We start from the raw sequence: 25,868 nt of genomic DNA, 5'->3' as shown, positions 1-25,868 counted from the left end.
GACAACATTCAATACTACAATGGCAGACATATAAATCTAATCTAACCAATCAATAGTGTATATTGTCATCAGTTTATTTATTCGGCTGGTGAATGGCATTCGGAGAGATGAGGTGCATTGTGATTTTGAGACATAATTACTGCATCCAGCTGAGGTTTTTGGAGCTGTCCTTGGATATGCCAGTTTCCTCCCAATAATTGGCTGCGGGATTCTCGGCTGTGAGATTGCTGTTTGTCCAGTTATGGCAGCTTCTGCTTTGCAACAGTCCCTACTGGCCAAAAGTGCTGATTCCTACTGCTTTTATCAGAGAACTTATTCTCTCTTAATCGCAAAACGGTCTCCGGATGCCTTTTTATTTTTTTGCACGAGTCAGCCCCAGTTTGATTAATGTGATCTGGGAGCACTGAAACGGCTGCCAGGCTCAGAGGTGTCACCCAACACTGCTGAATAAATGAACAGAACTAATTGTTTGTTTATGATTTGAAATATTAATAACATTGAATATATGAGGCTGTCAGTTGAAATCACCATTTGGGACAAATATGCGCTGTGGTTTGTGTAGCTTCATATAACCATTAACAGCAACAGCATCGGCTGCCCCGGCATTAGGACTTTTCCTAAATGAGGCTACATTAGTTGGTCTTTGATGCAATTATACTATCCCCTTAAGAAAGAGAAAACTGTGTCTATGATTAAAGTAGCTTGCGTGTGGGTTTTGGGAAGTTTTGGGGGGTAAACATTTGAAGGGGTAACAGCTGGAGATGGCAGCGAAGATAGTGGCTTCTGTTAAGGAGATGATGAAATATTCTCTAACAGCTTACTGCACATTGCATATCTTCACTTGGCTGTATGATATTCACAGAGGAAAACAGAGTGCTATCACAGTTACAGTTACACTGCCATGGAGACCTTGAATGATTGTCATCAAGTATTATTTCACTTCAAGGATCCTCAAGTTCCACCCTGACAGGTGCTCCCTAGTCACAGATTAATGGACTATTATACAGTATGTTGTGGTCTAGAGCCACTTAGAGGATGCACCAGGGTTTCCACAGGCAGTAGGATAATGAGTAGAGACTGTGCGGCGCTTGTGTACCAGCCCTGGAAATCCAAACCCACTGATTCTGTTCAGATGTTGCATTTCGGAGCCTCGTCAGGATTTCTGCTCCCTGCCTCTCTAATGCCGCGAGTTTAAAGAGGATAACGCTGAATCTGGAGACTAAATCCCATCTCCCTCGTGGTGCAAACCCCAGGCAAAGTTTTGTTTACGCTGTGCTTTATCAGTGATCTGGGAAGCATTGTAAATCCTTCGCATCTCCTCTTTCATCTCCATACAGCACCTTGATCCTCACTGCGTCATTAGTGCTGCGGCTATAATGAGAGCGTAGGGTGAAGAATTGCAACCTTCTGGTTACATTGCTTTTGTACGGTGTGTGTGTGTGTGTGTGTGTGTGTGTGTGTGTGTGGAGGTGGGTGCAGCGGCACTACTCATTATAAAAAAGACTTTATGTAAATCCAAAAGCCTCTGTCGTTGTTAATCTTGGTGAGGAAGCGATCTCCAACATTTTATTGTGCAGCACACAGCTCTCAAAATGAAATAAGATGATGATGTTGATTATGGCTGCTAGTGGGGAGCAAATAGGCAGGTCTGAATTATTCCGAAGCATCTAATCGGTAACTTCATTTTGTTTTTGCACAATGGACAATCTTCTGGAGTAGCAAAACAAACCAATATATATCTGTTTGCAAATGTATGGGGTGAATAGTTGCCATTTTCATATATTTTATTGCAGTCGTTGTCATCGGGTTTTTATTACTTTAGTTCCCTCTATGGCCTAATTCATAATTCTCTAAAACCAGAAATTTATGAACGTAATGTCAGTTATGTTTTTTGTGATTTGTTCCCTATTTAAAAACGTAATGTATATCGTAGTGCCCCCTGACAGCCTTGCTGACTGATTTCATCATTCCATCAGTTTCGGTTATTTTGTGCTATTTTTAGTGTCAGAAGATGCTCTGCAGTTTGTGCTGATTGAGAGGATTTGCCGCTCTGTCAAAAGTAAAATCCTGAGAGAAACACTTAACATGACTACGACTTTTGACATGAGAATGCCTTCATTTTACAGATGCATTACTGACAATGTGACGAACGTGTAGAGATGTCGGCGTTGCATTGAAAAGCCATCAGTCAAACTGATCTTGAGCAATCATGAGGTTTATTTTGGATATCTTCATGAGCCGTGAGACCGTATTCAAACAGCAGTGTGTCGGATCTCATTTGATTTGCAAGTGTTGTATTACACCGCTGGATTGGCGTCACCTTATTTGATGTCTAATCATTATTCCAGTCTACATTCGACCGCCTATTACTGCTGGCAGAACATAGCCCCACTCATAATTTTCTAAATGAACATGCCCTCATGCAAATTAAATGGGGTTTTAATAGCTTTCAGTAGACAACATTTCAAGTGAAGAGAAAAGCCCCCATTGCCCACCCGCATTTTCTGTAGACAAAATGTTTTCTTATTCAGGACTGATGGCACCTGTGGACATCCAATTAGGTCACAAAGCGAACAAACGTGGTCTCGGAAATGTAAAGCCAAAAAAATAAAAAAGATTTGTTTTTGTGATTTAAATTCCAAATGTGAAATATATGCAGTGATCAATAACCTGTTTCCTGCTCCTTTGTGTGCTCTGTTCATCGTAAAAAGGCGTAGAAAGAAGCGATGCTCTACGGTTAGTTCCCAAAGACAGTCTCCCTCGTGGCTTTTAAAGCAAGCTGTCTGGGCTGTTCTGACATACCGTCAGCTATTATTCCCGATGCCTCCCATGGGGTTGTCCTCTCCATAAACTCTTCCCCTTCACTGAGCCCCTGCCTCCCATCACCAGCATGCTTGTTAAACAGACACACACATTAGTCTAACTCATGTTTCCTCAGAGGCCCACAAGTCTGCCAAGCCAAAGCTCCTGCTTATCACTCAGCCTCTGCCCTGTGTGTGTGCAAGTAAATGTGTGTGTGTGTGTGTGCACATTATACTCCTGCTCTGCCCTCGGATAAAACCTCTCGTAGTATGCATCTTTTTCTTTTTCCCTCTAAGTAGCAAAGTGTGTTTGATTTATTTGGCTTGAACTGGAGAAGATTTGACCCAGAATCCTTTAGCAGAGGGGAACATATGCAAATTTTCCACTTGAATAAAAATATAAATATCCTGATAAAGAAGGAACCTTGTAAAGAATATTCTGATATACTGTATAGCTTAACATATCATCCCAACATACTGTATATTCAGATTAATCTGCGCCAAGAGGAACTCCGTCTTTGATGCATAAATCTCTGCAGGTCAAGTGGAGTTTGAAGGCAGTCACATCACTGTATCTGCATATAAGTTCCTCAAAAGCATTGAGGTCAAGCACATCAAAAGTATTCCGAGGTATCGAATAGAGAGACTTACCCAAGGGTAAGCTAAGCAACTGTAAGCAAAACCAAATCACAGCATCAGTGTGATGAACTAAATCTGCAGAACTAACATCCCAGATGTGTTGCAGCATCCAGGCCTGTGCAGCAGATCAAGTCAGCTCCAGCATGAGCACAAACAGTATGCTCCTGGTAAACACCAGAAGCAGGCCATTACACCGCTATCAGTGACAAAATAAACAGAGCAAGACCTATTGTTCCAATCAAATCTTTTGGTAATTTAACCTAAGGATTTTCTCATTAGTGTCCCTGTTGTTTCCAGTTGCTACAGCAAGTTCACAATATGGCCGTTGTTGAAAAATCAACTCTTGTTAGTTGTTTGTTGGCTCGTCACTGCTCCTTTTAGGAATGGTTCCCTGGGTATGTTTCCTTATTAATAATTTCCTGACTTCATGAAGAGGATATTCAAAAGTGAATGCTGTCCATTTGTGACATTTGTTTTAAAAAAAAGTGGTGAAATATGACGGTCAATGCAGCAGGCCTCAGTGGGCAGATAAGACAAGCAAGCACTATAGAAATATTTACATTGTTTATTTTGAAAACATATTAAATTAAGCTATTTAATTATTAGCATACATTTTAAAATATCAATCTCAGCTTGAAAGGAACAGTAGAGTGTTAGATAAGAAGATCTGTTTGCTTAATATAAAGCTAATGCTAGCAGCCTGTTAGCTTAGTTATTCATAAAGACTGGAAACAGGAAAAAGGCGAGCCTGACTGTGTCCAAATGTAACAAAATCTACCGACCAGCAACTGCAAAGATCACTATTTAACCTGTTACATTCTATTGGTAATAACTGAAATGCTAACACGTTAGTTTCATCTTTGTTGTACACGAAGCTAATCGCCTCGTAGTTAGCGTACAGACGTGAGAGTGGTCTACATTTTCTCACGTAACTATTGGCAAGAAAATGATTAAGACTACTTTCCCAAAATGTTGAGCTGTTGCTTAAATGGTGGTAAAGTTTGTTCTGGATCCTTCGTCGTGACTGTTTGTCTTTGTACACATAATCCTCAAGGCTTTAGTGAAGCTAAGTGAAGGCTTCAAAATGTTTGTTCAGATGCTTTTGGGGCCTAATTAATGGTAATCCTTGAGTGACACTAAAACTTTAGTTTAACGTTACTTTTTTTCCGTATAAATGCTTTCTATTGGAATACGCTAATGTAGTTTTCATTTTTATCCAAATCAATTAAAGTGAAAAAGACAACCTCTGTCAAAGTGTTCAGTCCATTAACTGTAAATTAAGTCTAGGACGATGCCTTCTTTATCAAAAAACCTTGTCAGACTAGAACTTCTAAACCAGAGCCGCTCATAACAACACACTCTTTCATTCTCTTCCCCGTGTCTGGACTGCTTCCAATTGCCCTGAACCACATTTTCCCACCCAGATGCAGAATCTTTACTTTTTAAAAAGATTTTAAAACAACACCAGATGCTCACTGTTTAACCCTTTGCTGGGACGTGATCCAGATTCAATATCTTTCTCACACACAGACATTCCCCTGCGCTCAATTAAAACACACAATACAGGTTGGTAGATTTTGGCATGTTCAATATTACTACAGCAACTACTTCCAGTGCATCAACTGCTTTAAAGTAAAATTACTTTTAAAATAAGAGCATGGGAGAAAAAGGATTGTAAAGAGGAATTTTATAAGGTGAGTCTAACATGATAACTTGCCAACACTATTCTCTTGTGATATATGATAGCTAAGTAAAATACTTTTGTTACAGCCTGGGGACAACCCTGCTGTGTCTTCAAATTGTAAAATCAATGTTTAAGCTCAATAGCAGCCTATGGGAGATGCTCGTCATAAAGGTGATGTCTTAGTTTGCCAATCCACTCTGCCACTGCACTCAGTGCCACATAAACTGATTAAACTGATCTTTTACTGTACCGCTGCAGCATAATGCATCATACTGTACAGTCAATCTGGATGACAGTATAGGGGTGCTGGTAGTAGTGTGCTCGGCACCTCATCTCACAATCAAAACTGCCTCATCCACCTTTTCACATTCGTTCTAAACGATAGCATCAGAGCAAATTCTGTTTGGATTTAATCTCAGGAGAAACATGTCAGGTGAATCTTGATCAAACTACGTCTTTGCTACGAGCTCTTTAGATGCTAGTCTAATCAAAGCCGCACCATGCTGCGAGCCTGTGGCTCCGCTGACGACGTCCCTTGGGCGATTAAATCAGATTTCTCTTTTGGTCTGAGTCACTCTTTTGAGTGTCCGAATCGCTCGGGTACTGGGCGAGAGTACTATCCTTGTCACTGATACCATAGCATACTGTTGTTTGATGTTAGACTTGTCTCTGTGGCGCTCCGGCTCATCTATCACAGTCATTTTGAATGGCGGACGGGGACGGCGGAGGAACAGAGGCAGGCTGCTCCGACCCTCCCTTCTCTCACTATACACTTAGTAATCTGTGCCGAGGCTATTCCCTCAATGGAGAATGGAGACCTTGTGTTCTGAGGCTCCAGATGGGCAAAAACAACGCAACACACACACACACCACTACGACTCTCCAGTGAGATAACTAGGAAGGCTATGAGGATATCTTGATGCGTTCTAGCTCAATGTGCAAAACTATTTAAATTGTAAAATGATAATAGTAGGTTATTTTCTCATTCAGCCTCTTACTATGAGCAGTGGGCTCGTACACGAACACAATATTTTCTGTGACAGTTTTGGTTATTTCATGTCATCGTTCTCACAAGTGTGGAAAAGGTGTTGTCACGCATGTCAATGCATCGATCATGATCAGGGTTTAGCAAATTTGAAATCAAAGCGTGATGACAGTTGTCAGGTTGTTTGCCCATGTCGTCAGTCCACTGTCATTTAAATCTGATCACACCCACACTGTCCACAGTATAAAATGTTGAACTAATAGTAAATGGTGCCTCTGGGTGTTTTGTCTCCCAAACGTGAAGTCTCTAATTGTTGCTTATTAAGTCACAAATGTTTCCTATTATAATGAAAATTTTTCAGGGGGTTTTATTCCATAAAACTACACTGAAATTATAAAAACATCACATTTAATTGCACATAAGTGTATGTACACCACATCCTTGAACAACATATCACACAATTGACACAAATGGATCCAGCTGACAAAGGATACAGGTCTGTCCTTGGCAAGGAAAGAGTACAAAACATCAAATAGTGGCCATTAACTAACTACACAGTTTATTCGCCTCGTACTCCTCGTAGTTTGGTTGTCTGGCACTGAAAGCTTGCAGGGCAGTGAGTATCCCGGTCACGTCTGCACTGGACAGTTTGAGTCTATGGCGGAGCAGACAGGCGAACAGATCCACGTGTGGGGCCCCGGGAGGAGAGAGGCGGTTAATCCTGTAGCGCAGCTCCACCAGCTGCAGCAGGGCCGAGTCCTGTGATCCCTGAGTGTACGGGTAGTCTATCTGCAGAATCAGGTCCTGGATAGCCTCGGGGTCGAAATGCACGCTGTATCCGAACAGTTGCATGCTGTTCACTTTCATGTAGCCGATGTTGTTCGACGGCTCTGTCGCCTCCAGAGGCTCATAGTACACCGTCGTGTTCTTGCTGCCTCCTGTCACTCCCACAGGGTCCCTGATACGACTCCTCAGGTAGAAATGAACTGTCTCAAAAAAACTCTTCCATCTGTTTCCTAGAGTTAAAGTCCAATTATAGCAGTCCAAAGGGATATCCAGCTTGGTTCGCTCCCAGTCAGGGTATCCGTGCTGACCTATAGGCATGGTCCAGCTCTCTGAATGGCTGCCCCCGAAGGGATTCACGAACAGAGATAACGCCGGCTCCAGAGTGCTGTTTCTGGTGAGGCAAAACTGGACTGCAAGTCCGAGGAGCATATGAATGCGGTTGGACTTCACCCGGTTGCTCTTGAGGGTGAGCAGCATCCTTTTCCTCCAGGACGGGTCAAACCAAGTGTTAACGCGCACGTCATTGCTCACAAACACACCGTGCAGAGCGATGCGGGGGTCACGCCGCTGGAGCAGGTAGCGCAGCTCCAGATCCTGCAGGTCTCGGTCACTCTCCAAGCCCAGGTAGGGGTCCGTAGGGTCGGGCACGGCGGGCCGGCAGGCTCCCTGGGTGAGGGTGAAGCCAAGGTTACAGCTGGCGCAGCGTGTCCTGTTCTCCGTGGAGCAGGAGACGCAGCGGGCACCGTCGCCCACAGAGCAGGGAATGAGGCCCTGGCAAGGCGGATGGTTGTAGGGGCAGGAGCAGCTGCGGTTCTCGTCACTATAAACACCAACCTGATTGTTCTCACTGCAGTATAAAATGGAGAGGGCGTAGCTCAACCAGAAATGCAGAGGCCTGAGGAAAGGGACGACAGTTGGGTTAAACACAGAACATCTCATTCATATTTTGTTACTTTGAGTCTTTTTCATGTTTTCTGTGATAATGGGATGAAGGAAATGTGATTTTTAATGTGCAGCAAAAACAATTTCAGCCAAACTCGGCTGGAGTTCCAGAAGCAGAATCTGATCAAAATGAATATTTAAACGTATTGAATTTCCCTGCTGTGTTGCAGATGGGTGGTGATGACACAACATACTAACAAATGCACATATGCATACATACATACACACACTATACATACTCTTTTGTTTAGTGGCTTTTTAGTCTCACGTTTATACTGCTTTTACTGCACAGTGACTATGCTATTAAAATACAATTACAATGTGAAAAGCAAATAAATAAAACACACATACAGTGGGTACGGAAAGTATTCAGACCCCTTTAAATTTTTCACTCTGTTTCATTGCAGCCATTTGCTAAAATCAAAAAAGTTCATTTTATTTCTCATTAATGTACACTCAGCACCCCATCTTGACAGAAAAAACAGAAATGTAGAAATTTTTGCAAATTTATTAAAAAAGAAAAACTGAAATATCACATGGTCATAAGTATTCAGACCCTTTGCTCAGTATTGAGTAGAAGCACCCTTTTGAGCTAGTACAGCCATGAGTCTTCTTGGGAATGATGCAACAAGTTTTTCACACCTGGATTTGGGGATCCTCTGCCATTCTTCCTTGCAGATCCTCTCCAGTTCCGTCAGGTTGGATGGTGAACGTTGGTGGACAGCCATTTTCAGGTCTCTCCAGAGATGCTCAATTGGGTTTAGGTCAGGGCTCTGGCTGGGCCAGTCAAGAATGGTCACAGAGTTGTTCCGAAGCCACTCCTTTGTTATTTTAGCTGTGTGCTTAGGGTCATTGTCTTGTTGGAAGGTAAACCTTCGGCCCAGTCTGAGGTCCAGAGCACTCTGGAAGAGGTTTTCTTCCAGGATATCTCTGTACTTGGCCGCATTCATCTTTCCTTCAATTGCAACCAGTCGTCCTGTCCCTGCAGCTGAAAAACACCCCCATAGCATGATGCTGCCACCACCATGTTTTTCACTGTTGGGATTGTATTGGGCAGGTGATGAGCAGTGCCTGGTTTTCTCCACACATACCGCTTAGAATTAACGCCAAAAAGTTCAATCTTGGTCTCATCAGACCAGAGAATCTTATTTCTCATAGTCTGGGAGTCCTTCATGTGTTTTTTGGCAAACTCTATGCCGGCTTTCATATGTCTTGCACTGAGGAGAGGCTTCCGTCGGGCCACTCTGCCATAAAGCCCCGACTGGTGGAGGGCTGCAGTGATAGTTGACTTTGTGGAACTTTCTCCCATCTCCCTACTGCATCTCTGGAGCTCAGCCACAGTGATCTTTGGGTTCTTCTTTACCTCTCTCACCAAGGCTCTTCTTCCACGATTGCTCAGTTTGGCTGGACGGCCAGGTCTAGGAAGAGTTCTGGTCGTCCCAAACTTCTTCCATTTAAGGATTATGGAGGCCACTGTGCTCTTAGGAACCTTGAGTGCTGCAGAAATTCTTTTGTAACCTTGGCCAGATCTGTGCCTTGCCACAATTCTGTCTCTGAGCTCCTTGGGCAGTTTCTTCGACCTCATGATTCTCATTTGCTCTGACATGCACTGTGAGCTGTAAGGTCTTATATAGACAGGTGTGTGCCTTTCCTAATCAAGTCCAATCAGTTTAATTAAACACAGCTGGACTCCAATGAAGGAGTAGAACCATCTCAAGGAGGATCAGAAGAAATGGACAGCATGTGAGTTAAATATGAGTGTCACAGCAAAGGGTCTGAATACTTATGACCATGTGATATTTCAGTTTTTCTTTTTTAATAAATTTGCAAAAATTTCTACATTTCTGTTTTTTTCTGTCAAGATGGGGTGCTGAGTGTACATTAATGAGAAATAAAATGAAAATTTTTTGATTTTAGCAAATGGCTGCAATGAAACAAAGAGTGAAAAATTTAAAGGGGTCTGAATACTTTCCATACCCACTGTATATTCAGTTTCAAATGGACACAAAAAACAGACTTACCCAGTGACTATAAACCACTATTGTATTCTTTTTTTACAAGTAGAAGGCTTGTGATAAAGATGTGTAATTGGACTGTGGACTGAGGAGGCAGTGCCTGCATTTGACAAGTGAGCTGATGGATTGTGTCATTTAGTTAATTTCCCTGCCAGAAATAGCTATAAACATAGAGTGTGCATGAGAGAGGAATAAATCGGAGTGAAGTTATGACCACATCGGTCTCCGATAGGCTGCAGAAATAGATTATCCAGGTGGGACTGCTGCTGAAACAGCAGCTGTTATAGTAAAAACAATACAGTGATAAATATAACCAAAGTCGTCATGTATTACTGGCCACAGCAGCTTAGATTCTAGGATGTGATTCCATTAAAACAAATGGATTATTATATGAGACATTTTAAAATGCTGTATTGATTGTAATGCAGTTCAAACCTCAAACAGTGAAAGTTGTCTGTTTGTCCAAACATGATGCCGTTTGTTTTGTCTCTCCCCCCGGTGGAACAGAGGAGCAGCTTTGCTCCTGTCAGCACTTTTTCACATCACTCCACAACTACTGTTCCTCAAGTGCCTTCTAATAAGTACCGTCCTGCTCTGCTGCTCTCTCCAAGCGCCTAGCGCATAAATCATTTTCATAATTATAAGTTTTGGGGAGCACCTTGGGTTAACAGGCAGCGGTATAAATAGTCCCCTCTCTTGTTCTCGTCTTGCCTCTTACCTCGTCCTCTGTAGGATTATCTTCGGCTTTTTTCGGCACCTCTTGCTGAGGCTGAAGAGCTTGTTAACGGTGCGGCGGGCTTTAGCGAAAAGCTGGTTGCCACTGGTCTCCAGCTGCCTGTAGCGCTGGAGCACGCTGGCATCCGTCCCCCACATGTGTTCCACGACAGATGTGTTTACAGCGTAATGGGTTGGCAGTTTCTCAACAAAGCTTTGGAACTCCTCTGGTAGGAAAGAAAGAACATGAATAAATAACCTCTGCCTGTGGCGACGAGCCGCAGGGTAACACTATCCCTGAAAAAAACCCAACTGTCTCCTTTTCATTGTTTGTCCCAGAAAAGCAAACAGCTCAAGAGGAGCAACACCAGCTGCAACATGCCAAGAAAGCATGTTTTGTTATTTAGATTTTCTTCAGAGGAAGGGAATGCTGATTTCATGAGCATGTCAGGCAACAAACTCCTTTCATATTTCGTTTCAGCGAGAGGATACATGTTCACCACCTATTGCCAGCATAGAGCACTGTAGTACACCTTCAAAGCAACTAGTCTCTAATTAGAAATGAGTGACGCTGAAAGCAAAATTGCAGCTTTTGCCTTCAACAATGTGAAAGTAGGGTGGGTTGCTACTGTAACTTAAATCACACATGGTGTCAAACAGTACACAAAAATGACGCGAGTCTGAAAAGTTCCTTGACATTTTCTGATGCAGGAGTAAAGTTTCTGTCACATTCCTCAAACATCGATAATAGCATCGTCGTATAAACTCGGCCTCTATCAGCAGGTCCTTTCTCCTGATTTGTGCCACGAAACAATCGATCAGAGGTCCGGGTAAATTGCTACTTGCTGCTAATCTTCCGGTCGGGTGTGTTTATAGTAATTATAGCACTGTCTAGAAATGAGTACAATAGTACAAATGTTCAGTAGGTGTTTGATTGCCAGCCAGGCTTTGTGTATAGTTGGTTAATTTGTGTGTGTAGATACTTTTTCATGTGCACAGAGCTCAGGAAAATTACTACAGGAGCCGTAAATCAGGAAAATACAGTCAGCGTGCTCTGATACAGGAGGCCTTTCAATCAATGTCACACAATCAATGACGGAGCTCCACAGTGTTCACGTTCACCGGCCATGACAATAAGGTCAGTAGTGCTCTAACTGCAGCAGTTAATTCAACAAAGTAGTACAACTTATTTAGTGTTATGATTTCATAACCTTAATTAATTTTGTACACTTTTTGTATGTTAGTTACCTTTTTATTTGGATTTGTCTTTTTTTCCATTGTGAGAGCTTTAAATGATTGACTTTACGAAAAGTATTTGACATTTTCGAAAACAATCTTCCCGAGAGTAAGAAAAGATTGATACCACGCTTATATCTACACGGTAAATATGAAGCTACAGCTACCAGTTGTTTAGAATAGCTTAGCATAAAGACTGGAAACAGGCAGCACCTCTACAGCTCACTAATGAACACGCTATATCTCGTTGTGTTTAAACAACATAAGGGTGGGTTTATTTGAAGTTATCTTCTGAGCTATTTTTACACTTCGCACAGATTAAACAAACACGATTTCATGTGTTTGATATTTACAGTAGGTATGAGAAGAGGTATTGATCTCCTCATCAAGAAAACAATCCTTAAAGGTCATTACACCTTATGTGATTCTTCACAGCACTCTGAGAACAGGCTTTTTGAAAGACCTGCGTATTTTCACACACTTCAGCCCTGAGCACCTAAAGAGGACCGGAAGCATCATTTGATTTGACACAATGAGTGACAGGTCTCTTGATTCAGCAGCTGGCAGTCTTTGACAGCCAAGAATGCATTTAGAACAACAGCAAGACATGTGTTTTTGTTCATGTTAGCTTTTATTTTGAAGTTTAAATGTAGTGAAAAATAACCTGTATCCCAAAAGAACAGCATTCTGAGAGTTTCAAAAGCCCATGTTCAACCCGTGAGTTCTTTGAAAGCGCCATTCAAGCTGACATTTTCAAGTCCTGTTCTGGTGCGTCATAGTGAATTAAATTCCCTGACTTACCGGATTCTTTAAACTCCTGGTTTGTCAGCCTCCAGGTGTCTCTGATGCGCATCAGGTTGCTTTCCAGGGTTCCGAGGTCAGAGAGAGGACAGTTACACAGAGGGAAGTCCACGCTGCACTCACACCAGCAGTCGCTGCTCCGGCACACAAAGTGGCCCTCAGATTTACAGCCGACATAGTTGAGAGCCGCCTGAATGAAGCGGCTCTGCAAGTAGCCTGGGAGGATGACCTGCAGCCCTGTGGAAGGTACAAGACTCGATGACGATGGGCTGAGGTCACATGGAAATAAATGATGGCAAATTGTTATAATGATAAAAATAATAATAATTTTATTTACACAGCACTTTTCTTACTAGAGATAATTATTTTTTTCCAAATAATAAAAATGAAACACATTCAAACAAGGGCAGATAGACAATGAAATTAGACAAAGTTGCTGATAGTCTATATCTTCGTTATTGCCAGTAAAGTCTAGGAAAAGAACAAAACCCAATATGAATTGATCCTACTAAAGCATTGTCTGTGCAGCCAAAGCCTGATGTACCTCAACCCCTGCCATAGACCTCCATTAAATCTTTAAAGTGTAACTTCACCCCCAGGTCTGAGCATAAGTCCACCCACTGCATCATTTAGAAAAATGCTAAAAAGTAAGGGGCTGAGAGATGAAACCACACCCACTTTCATATGACAAAAGACTTGATGCAGCGTTGACAAACATGACAGCTACTGTAGCTTGGAAAATAAAGATAGGGCACTGAATGTGATGGATTTACTGTTTATCAGACCATAAATGAGACTCCGATTAAAGGGCGTTGATATTCTTTCATTTCATGATTAGTCCCAAACAGTAGAGTGTTTCTCAGAATTGGCCTTGCAATATTAAGGCTGATTTCAAACAGTAGATGAATGACGTTTTGAGCCATTTTCAACAACGAAATGCAGATTTTTTTAATTGATTTGGTAAGAAATGTAAATATTAACAGCATCAATGATGTGTTTCATCTCAGTGCAGTCATATAATTTAGTGTATATCTTAAAAAACATGTTTAAGTGCACTTAGTCTTTAGGTTATTTAAAACATCATCATTGCACTGGGTAAAATGTAGTGTAATTACCATGAACACACACACACACACACACACACACACACACACTGTAGTTTATTTTGACTCCCCCACACACTCCTGTTGTGCTGCCAGAAATACTCACCAATGCACCAAATATGTAATAGTCCTCGGCATAAAATAGTCTGATACAAACACGCTGTTTGTTCCTGTTTGAGTACTGTTTACTAAAAACCACAGCGCCCAGCTTCTTCAGAAATTCATTTCCATTTTGTAAAAAAAAGAAGAAAGAAAGAAACGTATATTTGTGACCCGCTTTTATTAAATCTATGCCTTGAGCAGTAAACAATGGGCTTGGAGCTGAATGCCTCAGGTTCAGGAAATTGGATTGAACTGAGAAAAGGAATAGCGCATTGTTGGTTTTGGCTGTTTGATGGGATTTGTAGACAGTAACAAAAATCTAGAATAAAGCCGTATTTATCATTTTAAGCAATAGTTTCAATTTCTGGGAAATGCACCTATTCACTTTCTTGCTGAGAGTTAGATTAGATGATCAATATCACGTTCATATCTGTTCGGGAAATATAAGGCTACTGCTGATGTCTTCTTCATCCAAATCTTCCCTGTTTGACCAAAAGAATAAATATATAAGCCAGATTGCCAGATGGTATGACATTATGAAAGGTGCACGAGTTCTCCAAACTAACTGGCTTTCCAAAGTGACACGAGCGCTTTCCGATCTATGGCGTCTGTTGTCAGTGCCTTTTTAACAACTGTTACATATGTACGCTTACAGAAATGATCCATATGAAAAGAATGATTGATACTAAAAGAAAACAACGTCGACCTTGGGTTGAATAAAAGGTGTGTGACTTGGACACAGGAGAGTGCTGTGTGTTTCCTGTTTCTATACGGACAATCAACATTGTTTCGTTTTTTAAATCATGACCACCACTGTTTCCTACTTTACTAAGAGAACCTAAACCAAACCAAACCAAACCTTGATCATAACGGTGACGGATCAGAACATAGTCACAAAAAGTAATTCTGATCTAATGTCTCTGTCGGCAGAATGACATTGTTTGTCAATGCCTTTCAAAAACTGTTACAAATGATGCTTGAAAACATGATTCATAGACATGACTGCTAGAAGAAAACAACTGTTGGTATAGAAACCAGAAACAAACAGTGGCTGCTTGCCTCAAAGTTACACGCTTTGTTGACGTGTCCGTCCACCTCGACCTTGTGATGTTTTCCGGCTTCAAAGCAAAGTCACGCTACATCCGCTACAAGTCAAATTTGTCATGACTTGCTATAGAGGTTAATACCAAAACATTTTTAGTTGATTGTTCAAAAAAACATTTTGAACAGATTTTTACCTTGTAGCTGAACCTTGTTTTCTGGACTGTGAACCAGTACGGAGCTGACTGTGTCCAGATTGTCATAGTTGCTGCATCCAAGCGGCCCAGTTCTGGTTTCTGTCACCTGCAAGACATTTTTGAGAATGTGATTTATTATTTTCTTTTGTCATTTCCACCCCCCCCTTCTTCTTTGTTTATTCGGTGTGGGGCAGTCATTAGTCACTTTCAGAAGGACCTGTACGTATTGACTCATCTTACTTGTGTATTTCCAAATAAAGAAAGCCAAAAGAACATGAAAAATACCATCAAAGGCATTTCATGCCTAAAATGAATTTTGACTGCAATGAGTCACTGAAGTAATATTGAAAAGGTCTTCAATTAGAAAGCTATCTACGACGGAATAGTTTGCTCTGATCTGAGAGAAGATATCAACTTCCCTCTGACTGTAAAAACTTTAGACTGATTCACTTTCCTCCTTATTTCTAACAGTAATTAATCTTGATGTTGAACTTCGAAATTCCGACACGCTGAAACAGAAAAACACATAACTTACTGCATATTAGCATAAGTTTATGCTCAGGATGTGTCCTATTTCTGCCTGAGCCCTCAATACCGTGTGTAATTTTAATGAATGACCATCTTATCGCAGGTGCTGCTTTACATTCCTCATAAAATGTGGTTTTCATCTCCCTCTCTCGCTCTCTTTCTCTGGAAATGATCTTCAATCTGCCTGAACTCCACACACACTGCAAAGTGGCAAATGAATGGAAGTAAGCCTGGCTGGAAATTAATGGAATAATATTTCTAATCCATCAAGCTGATGCATAACTGAAGGTACATGTTCTCAGTTTGGAGGGGCGGGGGGCAGCTTGTCTTCATCAGTGGCTACTCACTTTAGCATCTATGTTTGCCCCTCAGGCTGATTAATGTGTAGACTCTAATGGCCACTTCAGATGATAAAATGGATGATTGGTGTTTTATAGTGCAGGACGCACCGCTGCTGCTGTTCTCTCCTCTTTAAAGCCTCATACCGGGGAGGCTGTGAGACCTTGTATTTTTTTTATATTGTTTTCCACTGCCTTAAAACAGTCAATTAGTCTGTAATGGGTGATTAGCACAGACACGTTTGACCATCTTACAAAAAAGTTTTCAAAATTCCTTCATCAGAGTCTGATGCAAATAAGGTCACCCCAGTTCCTTCGGCACACATTTATGTGACGATAAACTTCACGCCAAAGAGCGAGAAACAGGAGAGAGAGATTCGCTGCAGCCCTGCAGCTACAACAGGTGAATGTGCTGGTGTCAGGGCAATTCTGTAAATAAGCATTTGTTCTTAATCCTACCTGATTAAAAAAAGTTATGGAGTAAATTCCCTAAGTGGGAATTAAAGTTTGTTGGTGCACTTTATCTGCAAAGTGTCATGAACTTAAACTGCTCTACACACATTTTGTGACTAAATCTCAGTTAGTGGTGCAAAGTACTGAACTTAGAATACAATTTTGAGGTACTTGTACTTAACTTAAGTATTTTCGGTTTGGCTGCTTTATCTTTTTTCCTCTGTCTGAGAGAAATGTTGTATGTTAGCTTGATTACATTTATTTTAATAATAATAATAAAAATACATTTTATTTAGGAAGCGCTTTTCAAGAAACCCAATGATACTTTACCAAGGAGATGAAATAGATAGAAATATTTAAAAACATACATCAGAGGAATGCACAATTAACCCATTTCAACACATACCAAGTTACTAATTACTTTTCATATTAAGATTTTACACACAATCCATATGATCTGTTTGTAAAATATAAATCCTTCTTTCAGCTGAAACTACCAACGAGAATAGAAAAGCTTTTTAAATGAACTCCACCTCAACCAATTACCATGTCAATGCATCAACTACACAGATCCAATAATAAGACTAGACAAGTGCACTCAGTAGAGTGCAGATCACTGCCAAGTCATTCTGCAACAACCACCGCTGTACTGTGTGATTGAATGAATGCAACGAGTGCTGTGAAGTGCCGTCAAACAGACTTCATTCAAACTCAAAAACAAGCGACGGTGTAAAAGTAATGGGCCTGAAGTAATTGTATATTGCACTTTATACAGTCGTGCCATCATGAAAGGTAAACTCTCCAAGCTGCCTGGCCGTATAACAGCAGCTGAGTGGTAGCGAGGTACAGCAGAGTGTGCATCGTTAGCTGTTAGCCCCAAGCCAACCACACCGTCCAAAACAATAACAGTGTGCAAACTGTTATGCCCCCAACTGTGTCTCTGGGCGCAAGGCAGAAGCTGGGCGTCGTAGATGCACTCAGCTGTGTTATCATTAGTGGCCACTGCCAACCGACAGACAGACATTCATTCTTGACACATAAAAAAAGATAACATTGTTCGGGGATCAGTCTGCATAATGAGTTCCTTTGATGCTTGAAAGAGTAACTTAACGTCACACGGAAAAATTGTATTTAACTTCCCTCTCTTGTTGAAATTTCGAGTCTGTTGCACCTGTAACCACACCCAGCAGTGACGTCACTGAGTACCGACTCTCCCTGGAGTACACTTCTACATCACTTCAGCAGGATAAGAAGTCAAACCACCGAAGGTCAGCAAAAAACAAGATTTTAGCAGGTAATGCTTTTTTTTAAGTACACTTTGTTGCAAAAATATGTCACATTTACTTACAGTATGTACATTTAAAGTTAATGTTAATATCATTATACTTCAAATGTATGTGTTTATTTATTGATCGACTGAGATAATATTGCTCTCCTGACGACGGAATAATGCATTCAAACATATTCAGTAACTGAACCCAAAACCAAGCCGGTCCACCTCGATGCTTTATATCTTGCTGCTCCCACGTGTACATGCTGGGGGCTAACAAACGCCAAGCTGGGGAAGCTACACAGCTGCCTGTAGGCAGTGACTGCATGCACAGTGTTTCATCTATAAACATTATTTTCGAGTTTTACTTGACTTCCACATACCCGAATGGCGGTGGATGCAATCTGTAGGTGGTGCAGCCTGCGGAGAGTGCTCTCTCTGTTGGTGAAGTAGGAGGCAGCCAGCTGGTGGAGGGCCTCCAGGGTCACCGTCCCCGTAGTGTTTGAGTTCCTGCTGGTGCCACGGCTGCCATCGGCACCCACAGGCGAAGACTCTTGGCTGAGCTTCCTTTTGTCCACAAAGATTGTCAAAGACTCCTCCCCTGGTGATAGTCAGGCAGAGGGAAGGAGAGCTTCATTAGCTCTGACAGAGCAGCGCTAATCACCTTTCATTAGTATCTTTTCAGATCCGATAGAAAAGCGCAGTAGTGATTAAGTGCTGTGGTGGAACTGATAGTTTGGATGATTGGTGGAAAAAGTACAGACAAGGTCTCTGCATCTGTTAAACTCCTCAGGAACCGAGAGCTTATCCAAGATCATTAATCAACCTACCCTAATTGTTCTAATTATGTTAATTACAGTATTAAAAATGACGTTAGAAATACAACAGATCTCAGGTCTTCTCTGGGAGACAAGTACATTCAATATTTTGAAAAATCTCTAACAATTACAATTTTTACATGCGTATAATAAGAAGCCAGGAAAACCAAGCTACCACAGCCGACTCGATACGTCTTTTCACACCAACAGTATTTTTGAAATGCAGGGACCAGATGTCTAAACAATACGTACGAACACACAAAAGACACACAGCCTTCAAGAGATGGCTATGTTATAAGGTGGATGTGAAATACAAGGTGATAGTTGTTGAGGTTGTTTCACTGATTGTATTATTGATGAATTTTGTCATTATTTTGATTTACATTTGAGTCATTATTTCACTGGTAATGATCTTTCAATTGTATCCTGAATTGTGAAGCTCTTTGTAAAGTCTGTTTCAATAAGAGCTCTATAAATAAATCATTGGTCATCTATCTGACGTTTAATAATAACGATGGAGGAGGTTTACAGGTCCATGTGTTGAATTAGGATGGGCACTACAAATAGCTATAGCTGTGCGTAATGACAGCTGCTGTGGTGCTGTTGGAGAACTTCACCGATGTGTCACAATTGGTGAAACTGCACGGCTTCTTTGCCAACCTTCTCATTGACAGGTCTAACGAGTGGTGGAGGCGGGCACTATTGATAGACAAATCGATGTTTTAGGGCGTTTCCACATCCAGTTATGGCCAACTGTGGGACTGGAAATGAGGCCTATGTGCCCAATTCCACAACAATTGACATCTATAAAAAAGAATCGGGCTTTATAAATCAGATGAAAGGAATGCATATGCACATGTGTGTCTTTGTGAGAACACAGTTTGAGCATGATGCATCTGGCCACTGGACTCTTTGTGATAAATGATGTTGTTTTTGACATTTTTACTCAAACTGCCTCATCTACCGTGTTTCTATTGAAATAGTTGATTTCCCCACATTTCTCAATATATCTTTCAGTGTCTGTGCCCCAGAGAAATTCTATGAAATTGCTACATTCAGCTGTGAGTTATTACATTTCATTGCAGGTAAAATCAATAGCACGCTGTGTCCACACTGACCTATATAGCAAACATTAATAAACCCAATTATTTTGTCTAAAGGGCTGGTTATCAGAGTTACCAGGGAAATACAGCCAATGTCTCGGCTCTTATTTAAATGAATGTTGAGTGCAGTTTGAATGAGTAAAAGAGCACCCAGTGTGAACACCGGGAACACTTTAGCAAACCTAGGCAGGATTAAATCCTTTCATAACTCTTACAGCATTTCCAGTCCATTTTGTCGATACAGGTATTAATCGTCCCTCGCCACACTTACAGAGCATCACTTCATATAAGGTGCATTTGTAGAAGGATATAAAGTAAGTACATAGTACTTACTTTACTTTAGTAAAGTAAATAGTAATGCCCACTTCCAGACATTTTGTTGCAAAAAGCTGTCAATCAGCCAAAGATTTCTGGTTTTCCTTAAATTGGGATTTTTTTTTAATCAGCAAAACTTCTGCCAGGGAAGAGCCTTAATTATCTTACTAATGATCCCTGTTTGACCACAAGAATTAATATTTAAGTCATCAAAATTGCGTGCGTGGAATCATGGTCTTGGTTAAAAGTAAACATCGATGACTTTTGCACAGTGGACAGTACAGTGCCGTTTGTTTCAACATTGTTTTTGTCTTTTTTAAATCACGACCACCACGGTTTTCTATCCTACACCGAGTAGTTTTGGAGCAAAAACCAAATCAAACCTTGATCATAACAGCGACAAATCTGAAAATATTCGCACGAAACGCCATTCTGATCCAATGCCTCTACCGGCAGGATGACATTGTTTATCAGTGTAAATCTGATAGGAACAGCGGTCCGTCCGAGTTAAATATCAAACCCCCCAAAACATGAATTGACTGTTTTGCTTGCAGTGGAGCTTTACCATCTACAACATCAGCTACGTCGGTCAAAGTGTGACTGTCTTGTATCGGGAGCTGTTCCAGGGGAAACATTCCTGTGTTGTATTGCGATCTGCTGAGTCCACTGTCAGTGGAGGCGATTGTATCTTTGTCTTTTTTAAGATGTATTTCTGCCTGAAAGATTTTTGAATCCAAGCCGTATGTTTCCTGTACGGATGTTTGGCCAGTTACTGTATTAATGGGAACAAGATAAAAGCGCACTGAACATCAAAATAATCTTAGTTTTCAAGGTTCGCCAGTAGCTGTTTCCAACTAAATTTGCATTTGGATAGCTCCTTCAAATCTGTCTTTTTTTCTTTTTTACAGCAGAAACCTTTCAAACCCAACTTTCTATTGATAAAGTATAATTACTTATAGTGATTTATTAGAGAAAGAAAAGAAAAGCCAATTTCATACAAACGATAGTGTTGAAGCTCCATTTAGGGAAACATCCTATTTTGACAGCCAAACAGAAATATTGAATCTGCCTGTCGCTGCCTTCTCCAAATGATTTCTTGTACACTAAACCACAGTGATTAGATTTTTTGTGAGCCAAAAGACACTGATCCAGAAAAATTATTATATGCTTTGTTGTTGAGAAAGCAGCAGACGTTAAAATCGGTGCCCCGTGTGCTGAGAAAACAAAATCACATTTGAAGCTGTGTGAATCAGTCTTGCTTTGAAGCTCCGCGTACTCCACTGTACCTCCCAGAGTGGCAGAGAGGAGCAGGTGAGTGCCATATTTCTTGATTAGACTCTCTGTAATCGTCTGGAGGGTTGGCCGCCTCCCCAGCTGGCGGATGGTGTGCGTGAAGTCGGGGTCGAGGGGCAGAGCCAGGCCACCACTGCCACCTAAACCGTTCCTCTTCTCCACCGCCAGGCTGTTGACCTTCCATCGACCAAACTCCCTGGAGACACAACAACACACACACATAAATGCACAGAGACATTTGGTCGCTTAGTTTAGGCCTTTAGTGGCGCCCCAGGCGGCTGTTTAACAAGCTGTGTAGGAAAAAAAAGGCTTCGGTGAATGTGTGTTACATACTCTGACAGACTATATGTATATAGTACTGTACAGTACTGACCGCACACTCATGCACATACTTCATTATCACACGATGTGATGCATCCTCTTGGAAGCTCTGATAATATTTCTCTAATCTATCAGAAAACTACTTTTAACTTCCTGCTTGTATTTTTTTTTGTGTTGGCTTTAGGTTAATATTGGTTCATTATTTATCCATTGTCACATCTTTACTTGCACTTTTTCCCCTGGCAGTCACGGAGTTTATTGGGGCAATTTCAATGGAAAGCTATTTAACCCTTTGATTGATACAGTGTAAAAGTGGATTGTTGATGTTTAGGCTTGACGTTTGTTCTATATCACTGGCTTCAGCCAAGTTTGCCTTCATACTACTACCACTCGGAGCAGAAGCTCAACACATCAACCATTTATCCATCACTTTTACCTTTCCATTTGATAACTAGTTTTGACGCACTCTTAATGGTAGCCATGGCTGTAGCTGCTGTTGAGAACACTGAGGTCATGTCCCTGCTACTTTGTCAGAAACGTTGGGGGTTTTATAGCTACCTGGAAGGGGTTTTACATTATTCAGTTAAAGCCTTCTTTAGGCTCATAACAGTACTTTTCTACCAGGATGCAGTATTCCACTATTTTTTTTTCTGGCAACATAGAGAGGCTTTGAAAAAACAATGTTGGGAAATAAAACTGTTGTGTTGAGTTTATAATCAGCTGTTGATTTTCAGAGGAATTCCCTTAAGGAGAATTTTGGAAAAACACTTATTTGCTTTCTTGCAGAGAGTTACATGTGTAGATTGATATCATCCAGACACTCATGTCCGTACGATAAATATGAAGCTACTGCTCGAAGCCGCTTAGCTTGTTAGCTTAGCATTTGCTTCTTTTTTTATGGATTAAAGAAACCACTCACAACATGTTACTTAATGAGCTTTAGAGGTGCTGGTTAAGTTAAGATTGAAGCTGAATATTTATCACACTGATACGATAATGGTATTAATTTGAACTAGAAAGCGAATGAGGGCATTTTCCAAAATGTCAAACTGTTTTTTTAAAGACCTGCTATATTCAAATAAGACTATTGGTGTCCAGTTGTTGAAACTTCCTCAGGTTGGACGGAAACATGTCCTGTGCAGTCCGCCTGTCATAGCTAGAAGGTTATTTGGTAAATGGGAATGTCATCTTTTTCAAATTAGCTGAGCTACTCCACAATATTTCCATGTTGGTTGGGAATCGTTATCTGTCACTGTTGTCTGAACAAGCTTGTCACAGCTTTAAATAACAACTGCACGGATAAAACAGAACCTATTGACATGCAGCGCTGCATTTCCCACAGCAACAGAAAGACGTAACACCCAAATAAATTCCCACATTATCAGCTGCCATCATTTGTTATCTTGTGCCTTTTGGTCACAAGTCTCGATGAACGCTAGCTATTCACAAACCGTCTGGGAGATATGGCTGCTCCTCTCTCTCTCTGTTTCTCCCTCCCTCCACAGCATCAGTTAATGTCTACCTCTCCCCACCGTAATGCCTGCTGCTCTGTGTACCTCCCTCTCCTTCTGGGAGGCAATCAAATCACTGCCACAAGAAAAATGATCGGCAGCGAAATAATTGGGGAACCGGGACAGTGTGGAGTGTGTCATTACAGCCAATCATCATAACGAGGGGACAGGCTGAGAGTCCGTCCCTGGTGGACAGATGGGCGTTGTGGTTCCAGCCCAGGCTTTAGCCTAAAGCTATTCCATCAGCATGCACATACGGGCAAACTGAGGGGTGTTTGCTGTAGGAACGTACTCAGCAATCTAAATGGATGCTTACTGTATGTACTGTAATTAATCAATAGTGATGAAAGGAAGTCCTTGGAGGGAAAACGCTGTAAAAGAGGCAGTGAGGAGCAAATCAACAGTTTAAATGCTGCTGCATGATTGACAGCTGTTCTGGTTCAGTTATTACAGAGGTCAGTGGGGCAATATAGCAGTTTAGCCTATATTTAAGAGCACATATAATAATACTGAACATCTGCAACTCTGTGTGGAATGGAAAATAAGTCTTACACATTTCTAAGAATAAATGCCTTTTGTGTTTCCACAATTTATTATTTTCACCTCTACGAGACATTATAGTCCAAAACAGGCAAATTAACTAGAAACTGCTTCAAATAGACTCTCCTGTCAGTTATCACCTTGTTACTGGAGTTTTTTTTTTTAACAAAAGTTGGGCCTCATTTTGGATTCTTCCTCTAAATCCTTAATCCCTAATCCTTAAAAGAGCCCTTGGGTTAGAAATGTGAGCCGGCACCTTAGGGGTGGCAGGATCGACCGCTTCAGGGTAAAAGACCCTCGAGCGGTGAGACGTCAGCCAGCAGATGGTGGGCTGCCTTTGACGGTCCGAGCTGTCTGCTCCTTTGTCAATCATTTTTACTAACGTTTTGGAAAAGAAGAAGTCTCAAGTCAGGGGACTATTGGGACATTTGTGCAGCAGGCCTATTGAAAAAAAAATGCAGCTGTCACTGAGCGATAAACACCACAGCCTAAAAGATTCCTGAGAGGAGATAACGGACCAGTTGATTCATGCACCTATGGTCGATGCGGACCATGAAGCGTCTTTTCAGAAAAAGAAACGTTGAGGCATTGAGGCATTGATAAGGCACCTAAATACTAAGTATAATGAAAACCGCACCAATAAACACAAGAGGAGACTTTACGAGGATGTCTTCTTCTCAGCAAGATAAAAGCCTCTAAATATATCAACCCTATTTTACAGACAAAATATCAACAGCCTTTTGACAAAATCATAAACACAAAAATATGTAATTACGAATACAACTCATTCCAATCATTGCATTTGCATAATAACTGCATGTAAACACATTTATCAACATTTTTTGGCCATCTAGTTCTAACAAAGAAAGAGGTATATCGTTTTATGAACACTTGTGAGGAATGTCAGACAAAGGCAGCAGCAGTGAAGCGCAGCTCTGGGACACTGCAGGAAGTCACTGAAAGACTGTAAGTGTCCACACATAGTCAGGGTTTAACTCCTGCTGTAGTCAAATGTCAAACCCTGCAGCAAAAACCCAAGAAAGGAAAAATGACTGTCTGGTGCCATTCACATGGCTGATTAGCTCTCAGTGTGAATACTTCAAGGCAGGAGCAAAGGGCACACTTTGCACCGCTACAGTAGTTCTTAAGATTTGCTCATCAGCTTGCAACTAATTCGGTGCAGGTGTGGTACCTGCGAGTGCAATCCAATGAGTGTGCATGGTTTCATTCCAAACACTCTCAGCAGCTGCTTTCCCTGATTAATTCCTCTCTGGCTCAGAGTGCTCATCAGTGAAATTATCCAGTGGAATGTGTGGTGAAAACCTGCAAAACACTCACAGCCCAAACCTGAAACATACAATAAACACATGCACCTTACAGAGCTCTCCATCAGTCTCACCTGTAGATCTTGTATCTGGTGCTGAAGCCCTGTTGGTACCTCTCCGCAGCCTCCGTGAACTCCAGGGCCTGGTGGAAGGGCCCTTTATCGGACAGCAGCCAGCCCAGGGAGCCGGGGGTGCCGGCGTCTTGTCCGGCGGCGGACGCGGCACCACCGGCCCCGGAGGTCCAGCAACAGCAGAGCCAGAGTCCGAGAGCCGCCCTCACCCATAGCAGAGACAGCCGCTTATGACTGATTCTCTGACAGCTCATGCTTAACCCAGCGACACCTCATCCTCTCCGGACTGGGAAGAGGGCAGACAGTTTCATTTTAGGGATGAAAAAGTAGTGCGTCTAGCTGATTTTTTTTTTTGGACAGAATTTGGACATTTCCTTATTTAAAACCGAGTATTTGAGAGTTAGTGCATGATCAAGTGTTTTATTATATTGAAAGTACACGTACCTGATTTTGCAATAGGGATCAAGTGATGCGCTCTCAAGAAGAAGTGAACTCTATCTTGCGAGAGCTGCGAATAAAACCTCTCCGGTTCAGCGATCCGGACACGTTCATTAATTCGTGAGGAGTCCTTTCTTTCAAGCGCTACTCCAACTTCATTCCTGCTCTCGCTCAACTTTATTTCGGGAGGCGATCCTCCCGCATCCGCGAATCACCCGCTCCTCGGTGAGAAGTTGCAGCAGCGGAGGCACGAGCACAGAGGAGTTCATTTTGGGGATGTCCGCGCGGTCACTGATATTTCCAGAGGCTGAATGCAAAAGGTAGATGTCTCCATTCTGAGCGGAATCGATGCACCTATGTGATCCTTTAAGTTGCTGTAATTCATCTAAATTCACGCTAAACGTTGCGTATGAGCTGTTATTCCCCTCCTCCGCAGAGTGAGCTGCATGAATGAGCGCCTGCTTCCACACAGAGAGCTTTTTCTTCCCCCTTTTTTTT

General features: G+C 41.6%; 1 protein-coding gene across 1 annotated transcript; it reads right to left on the bottom strand.

Moving 5' to 3' along the window:
* Nucleotides 1–523: 523 nt before the first annotated feature.
* LOC116387605 (BMP/retinoic acid-inducible neural-specific protein 3-like) lies at nt 524–25,868 on the bottom strand. Its single transcript, XM_031854866.1, has 8 exons — nt 25,377–25,868; nt 24,936–25,218; nt 21,158–21,360; nt 18,019–18,236; nt 15,047–15,152; nt 12,604–12,840; nt 10,571–10,793; nt 524–7,790 (listed from the first exon to the last, which is right to left on the bottom strand). Exons 2-8 carry the CDS (start codon nt 25,184–25,186, stop codon nt 6,656–6,658), a joined length of 2,373 nt encoding a protein of 790 aa, XP_031710726.1. The 5' UTR covers nt 25,187–25,218; nt 25,377–25,868; the 3' UTR covers nt 524–6,655.

Source organism: Anarrhichthys ocellatus, unplaced genomic scaffold, assembly GCF_004355925.1.
Source record: "Anarrhichthys ocellatus isolate YVR2014 unplaced genomic scaffold, GSC_Weel_1.0 scaffold15, whole genome shotgun sequence".
NCBI classification, from domain to species: Eukaryota; Metazoa; Chordata; class Actinopteri; order Perciformes; family Anarhichadidae; genus Anarrhichthys; species Anarrhichthys ocellatus.
This window is presented reverse-complemented; position numbering and strand designations above follow the sequence as displayed.

Excerpts from the sequence above, each read along its gene's own strand:
- LOC116387605 (XM_031854866.1), bottom strand. The coding sequence starts at position 25,186 with ATGAGCTGTCAGAGAATCAGTCATAAGCGGCTGTCTCTGCTATGGGTG. Across the intron at positions 15,153-18,018 it reads TTGCATCCACCGCCATTCGG|GTGACAGAAACCAGAACTGG; the intron begins GTATGTGGAAGT and ends AATGTCTTGCAG. Across the intron at positions 7,791-10,570 it reads ATAATCCTACAGAGGACGAG|GCCTCTGCATTTCTGGTTGA; the intron begins GTAAGAGGCAAG and ends CCCTTTCCTCAG.